We start from the raw sequence: 6,428 nt of genomic DNA, 5'->3' as shown, positions 1-6,428 counted from the left end.
TTTTGGTAATTCCGGAGAGAATTCAAATGGAACGGTTCATCCCGTGGAATGTTTTCGGAAAAAAGGTAATACCTTTCAAAGTATTCCCTTTGACCGGAATGCCCGGAAATTTCTGTACCATTTGTCCACAATTACAAGTGCCAGAGAAAATATACCGCGTTTAATTTGTTTTTCAATTGAAACAACCCGTTTTTCTGGCAAATGATACGGCGCATTCCCATTTTCTCTTTCTAAGTACAGAACAAGCCGTACCATTTGTCGAAACATTCTCACCGAAAATTTCATTCAAATGGTAAGCGCTCCAGTTTCGCACAAAAACTGGGATGCGATAGAAATTAAACAAAGTTCGGTTTCATCATAAATACTTTTGTCCTTTGGCCATTTCAATTTCAACAGGAAAAGAAAACAAACAGCGGTTACAAACATTTTCATTTTATACTCGACGTTTCGTATTTTGCAGTGTCACAAAATTCCTTTTTCTTTAGTTCTTTGTTTCGTTAGTTTATAGTTTATTCCGCTCGTGTTAATTACTTAGTGTTAATTTCGTATCGTAGTCTACCGCAATTAGTACATTAGAGAATAGTTTGTTAGTCTATTTGTTCTTTTAAGTCTCCATTGTGGAGATGCTTTTGTAACTATTGGTTCGTTAGGGTCGTGTTTTAACAATAGGTTTTTCAATAAGTGTTGATGTGGAGTGCATTGTTATGAAAAGATATAAATGTAAGTAGCGAGTTGTAAAGGGGGGTGGAAAAAGGTCAGTTGACGAGAAGACTGCTAGGAGAAGGAAAGCCGGAGAGAAGTCAAAGTGGAAAGGTGAAAGTTTAAAGAAAGTGGAAAAGAGAAACACTGCCAAGAGTCATTGGTGGGAGCCGACCGCGAAATTCCCAGACAAAACTCCTTTGTCGGCGGTGGCAAATATATTTATAGAGGAAGTTTTTGGGGGAAAAGTTCGGCGACGAAAGTGAGAGTCTTGTGGACTGACAGAAGACGTGACTACGTTCGTTGGTTTGCTGAAAGTGGAAGTGGATGGTTGCAGGATTAGCCGGTTGGACTTACAAGAACCTTGAGAAGGCACGAAGGCTGACGAAGAACTGAACTTATTGTCTGTAAATATTAAAGTAAAGTATTTAGTTCATTTCGTACTGTCGTTTAAGTATATATTAGCATTAAGTAAATCTAAGTAAGATTAGTTAATTTAGAGATAGTAACTGTCGCACTGTTTTACTTGTAGTTAACTTTTATCTTTAATTAAAGTCGTACGCGTTTACTAAAAAATTATGCTGTGTTGCGGGTTTGTGGGAAGGGGTGTGAAATACGTTGCTTTACCCTTAGTTTTCTCTTATTTTCTTCTCGCTATCTCGCGAGACCCAGGGGATCGCGAACCGTCACATAATTTTTGGTGTCAGGAGTGGGATAAGATTTCCCCTGGTGCTTGTATCTCACACCTCAGACACAATCGCGGAGCACAGCTACTCTTTATGGCGACGAATTCTGACTATGGCTCTTGGACATTAGAAGACCTAAGAGTTGAAGCTAGCAGAAGATCTATTGCTTTCATTAGTAAGGATGGTATCAAGACATTAGCGAGTAAACTTAGGGTGCATGACAAACTTATGACGCAGATAGAGACAGACTCGATAGAGGGAATTGAGCCCATCGGTACAGGCGAGAAGCCTGTGAGCGGTATTAGTTTTGAGCAGCGGTTACGATTACAAGAGTATGAACTGCAAACGCTGGAATTGCGAAGAAAGATTCAGCAGGAGGAGAGAGAGGCGGAAAAGGAGAAACGAGCGTATGAAAGGGAAAAATGGGAATATGAGAGGCAAAAAGCGCGCGAGGAAGAAGAGAGAATAATTAGAGAGGGGGAACGAATTAGATTACTTCGAGATGAGAGTGAACAATTTGCCGTCAGGGAATCGGAAAGGATTCAATCAAGTGCTAGAAGGCCAAAGTTTATAAAGGTCAGAGAAATGCGAGACAATGAGGATATAGACGACTATTTTAGAATTTTTGAGATGACTGCAAAGGCACAGTCTCTACCAGAAATTGAGTGGATTGGTAACCTGGTACCCAAGCTCACTGAGAAGGCGAAATCAGTTTACTTAGAGATTCCGGACCCCAAGTGCCAAGATTATTATGAGTGTAAGTCAGTGATTATCAAAGCCTACCAACTAACTGCTGATCATTACAGGTATAGGTTCCGAACATCAGAGAAGCTTCCGGACGAAGATTTTGTGCAGTGGGCCAATCGTACAAGACGATATTTAAATCGTTGGATGGACGTTGCGGGGGCTACAGGTGACCCGGAGAAGATTTCAGAGCAGATCATGATTGAGAGGCTTTTGGACGCGGTAAGTCCCGAACTTAGAGCATGGTTAAAGGAACGCAAACCTGTGAATGCTGAAGAACTTGGTAATATGGCAAATTTATACGTGCAATCGCGTAAGGGTCCCCTTGTTGATGGTAGGTACGCGCCATTCGGTAGTCAGGGTTTTAAACAAAAAAGGAGCTCAGTCGTTCCAGTACAGAAAGAGACTCAGAGGTCATTCACACAATCCAAGATCCACCCCTCCCCATCCAGTAGAAGTGCAAAGCCAAAGCCTGAGATAACTTGTTTTAAGTGTGGTCAGCTTGGTCACATGTCTTACAACTGTAGCAGGGGCCGGATTAAGCCTCCCCAGGGTTCCTTGTTATGTATGACACCCCTAGAACCTAAACGACCGCAGTTTCCACCTTGTAACGTTAGAGGCAAGATAAGTGGGATACCTGCAGAGATGGTCGTAGACTCTGGTTGTACGAGGACCCTAGTACATGAAAGATTTATGGTTGACAAAGATTCCTTTACAGGAGACGAGATTACAGTCCTAACTGCATCGGGAGAACGCCTCATAGTCCCTTTAGCTTGGGTTCAGTTTGAAAGCGATCAGGGTGAACATTTAGAATTAGTGGGAGTTTTGAGTAAACTACCCGTTGATTGCCTGCTCGGCAGATCGTCTTTCGGGCAAACACTTTCTAGAGACGATGTTCTTAGACAGTGGGAGAAAAATGTTTCGGTGGACAGCTCCAAAGGTGTTGAAGCCTTTGTGCTAACGAGGCGACAAAAGGCGCTTGAAGAGGCCCAGCAGCGAGCCGATAGTTTGGTTGACCGCGAAAATGCACTCGCACTTAAAAATCTGTCGGAAAGGGAGTCTAAAAAAAATGGTCTGAATGAAGGCGACTTGCGAATACTTCTCGGGGACAAAGACGTAGGTGAGGAAGCGTGTGAGAACTCGGTTGAGCTCTCGGATAGTGACTCAGATGAGGATACACGTGCGGATCATTTACCCCTCAATATTCTCGATAGAAATAAAAAACAGTTAATAAAAGACCAGAATTCAGATGTGACCCTCTTAAAAGCGCGTAATGGAGCTACTTACAGGGAACCCATGGAAACAGACGGTTTCTTTATCAAGGGAGGGTTACTCATGCACCGCAGGTTCAACAAAAGCGTACACAATGCAGTCAGGTTTGTTGATCGGATTGTAATCCCTGAATCTTACAGAACCGAAATTCTCCGTATTGGTCACACTATACCCCTTTCAGGACACATGGGCACCTCAAAAACGTTAAGTCGCATAGGGACCCATTTTTATTGGCCTGGTCTCGCCTTCGACATTCGTAAGTACTGTGCCACCTGCCCACAATGTCAGTTAGTGGCCAGGAAGTTGAAGTCAAATAGGGCCCCCTTGAGCCCCGTAGCGTTCGTGACCGAACCTTTCAGAAAGATTGCAATCGACATTGTAGGAGAATTGCCACGGTCCAGCACTGGCTATAAATATATTCTTACCATTGTAGACTATGCTACTCGTTATCCTGAGGCCATTCCCTTGAGGAGTGTTAGTTCCAAAACCGTCGCGGATGCACTTGTCCAATATTTCTGTAGAATGGGAATTCCCCAAGAGTTAGTATCTGACCAGGGATCCAATTTTGTGGGCCGACTTATGACACAACTATATGAGCAATTAGGCATTACAAAGATCAAAACATCGGTTTATCACCCTGAAGGAAACGGTTTGGTTGAGAGATTTAATGGCACGCTCAAGGCGATGTTAAAGAAATTTGCGCAAGAGCGGGTACAAAGCTGGGATAAGTTCCTTCCTTATTTGCTGTTTGCATATAGGGAAGTTCCATGTGAATCCACAGGGTACTCCCCTTTCGAGTTGCTTTTTGGACGTACAGTAAGAGGTCCCCTCTCAGTAATCAAGGAGTCGTGGCTTGGGAAGGAAATTAAATCTGAAAGGAACCTTGTGAGTCATGTCCTTGAAATTCGCAGGAGACTGGCAATGATGCAGCGTCTGGTACAAGATCGTATGAAGAGAGTGCAAGGTACTCAGAAACGATTGCATGACGTTCATAGTTCCACACGTAGTTTAAAAGTCGGTGACAAGGCATTGGTTCTTCTTCCTACTCCAGGGAGTAAGTTGGAAGTGCATTGGCAGGGCCCATTTAAAGTGACGAAGGTTTTCAATGATGGTTTGCACTATGAGATCGACACCGGTAAGTCCCACAAACAACACCGAGTCTATCACATTAATCTATTAAGTAAATGGCAGAGTAGGGACGAGACGGCTTCCTATATAATGTCAGAATCTTTCGAAACCTCTTTACCACATGAAAAATGCATATCCCCATTTTGCAAAAATGAAACTTGGGAGGATGTTATCATTTCGGATGCTTTAACCAAGGACCAGAAAGATCAGGTGAAGGACCTTTTACGCAAATACGCAGATGTCTTTTCTGGTAACCCCAGTGTCACTAGCGTAGCGACACATCGGATTGACACGGGCGACTCTGCACCAATACGTTGTTCTCCCTATAAGGTACCTCAGAAACTAGAAGAAGTCGTAAACAACGAAATAGAAAACATGTTAAAAATGGGTATCATTCGCCCCTCAGCCAGCCCCTGGGCCTTCCCGGTCGTTGTCGTCCCCAAACCTGATGGTACCATACGACTTTGCGTCGATTATAGAAAACTTAACAGTATTACTAAAATGGATGCCTACCCGGTTCCATCTACGGACCGCATGATTGAGAAAATAGCCTTGGCTACGTACATCACCACCCTTGACCTCACTAAGGGATACTGGCAGATTCCTCTAGATAAATCAACAATCGAAAAATCAGCTTTTATCACCGCAAAAGGATTATATGAATTTCTGGTCATGCCTTTTGGTATGAAGACTGCCGGGGCCACTTTCCAACGAATGATGTTGGATGTCGTTTTAAAAGGGTTTAATTTTGCAGGAGCCTACATTGATGATCTTGAAGTAGACACACACACTTCCTTTTCACAACATCTAGTGGAACTTGGCCAGGTTCTGCAACGATTGCGGGAGTGCAGCCTATGCGCGCGCCCCTCTAAATGTAAAATTGCTATGGAAACAGTAGATTTTGTGGGTCATCGTGTTGGAAAAGACAAGATTGAACCACGTTTGGCTTTGGTTAAGTCGATAAAAGAGTTCCCTAGACCTGAAACCAAAAGACAGATTAGATCATTCCTTGGACTTGTCGGCTACTACCGCAAGTTCATTCCCAATTTCTCTCAGTGGGCCGCTACTCTAACAGATCTAACACGAGGTAAGGGACCAACTAGAATTGAGTGGCTACAGACACACGAGCAAGCGTTTGAGGATTTAAAGCAAGCTTTGCAAGAAGCCCCAGTCTTACGACCGCCACATTGGGACGAACCATTTACTTTGCAAGTAGACGCGTCCAACAGAGGCTTGGGAGCTATTTTGAGCCAGTTAAGTAAAGACGGAGAAGAGCATCCAGTGGCTTATGCCAGTAGAAAGCTTCAGCTAAGAGAGGAAAAGCTGTCCACAACGGAGAAAGAATGCTTAGGGATTGTTTGGGCTGTTGAGCTGTTTAGATATTATTTGTTTGGTAGAAAATTTAAGCTACAAACAGATCACAATCCTTTAGTTTGGTTAGGGCAGGTGCGTAACAAGAACAAAAAATTACTTCGCTGGAGTCTCACCCTTCAAGAGTATGATATGCAGGTCGAGCATAAAAGTGGCAAGACCCACGGCAACGTGGACGCCCTTAGCAGAGTTTAGGGCTCAAATTTTGTATCGGGCTGTTACTATTCTATTTTTTTCCCCCTTAGTTACTCTTCCCCAAAAAATAGACTTGTTAGGGGGGAGGTGTCACAAAATTCCTTTTTCTTTAGTTCTTTGTTTCGTTAGTTTATAGTTTATTCCGCTCGTGTTAATTACTTAGTGTTAATTTCGTATCGTAGTCTACCGCAATTAGTACATTAGAGAATAGTTTGTTAGTCTATTTGTTCTTTTAAGTCTCCATTGTGGAGATGCTTTTGTAACTATTGGTTCGTTAGGGTCGTGTTTTAACAATAGGTTTTTCAATAAGTGTTGATGTGGAGTGCATTGTTA

The 6,428-nt window shown here is 43.0% G+C and overlaps 1 protein-coding gene across 1 annotated transcript; it reads left to right on the top strand.

The window, feature by feature from the left end:
* Positions 1 to 1,277: 1,277 nt before the first annotated feature.
* Positions 1,278 to 6,095, top strand: LOC138025750 (uncharacterized). Its single transcript, XM_068872916.1, has one exon. It carries the CDS (start codon positions 1,278 to 1,280, stop codon positions 6,093 to 6,095), a length of 4,818 nt encoding a protein of 1,605 aa, XP_068729017.1.
* Positions 6,096 to 6,428: the final 333 nt, after the last annotated feature.

This window comes from Montipora capricornis, chromosome 12 (genome assembly GCF_036669925.1).
Source record: "Montipora capricornis isolate CH-2021 chromosome 12, ASM3666992v2, whole genome shotgun sequence".
Lineage (NCBI taxonomy): Eukaryota > Metazoa > Cnidaria > Anthozoa > Scleractinia > Acroporidae > Montipora > Montipora capricornis.
Note: the sequence above shows the minus strand (reverse complement) of the source record. Positions and strands in the feature narration are given on the sequence as shown.

What these genes read in the sequence shown, in the direction of transcription:
- LOC138025750 (XM_068872916.1), top strand. Translation starts at nt 1,278, where the DNA reads ATGCTGTGTTGCGGGTTTGTGGGAAGGGGTGTGAAATACGTTGCTTTA.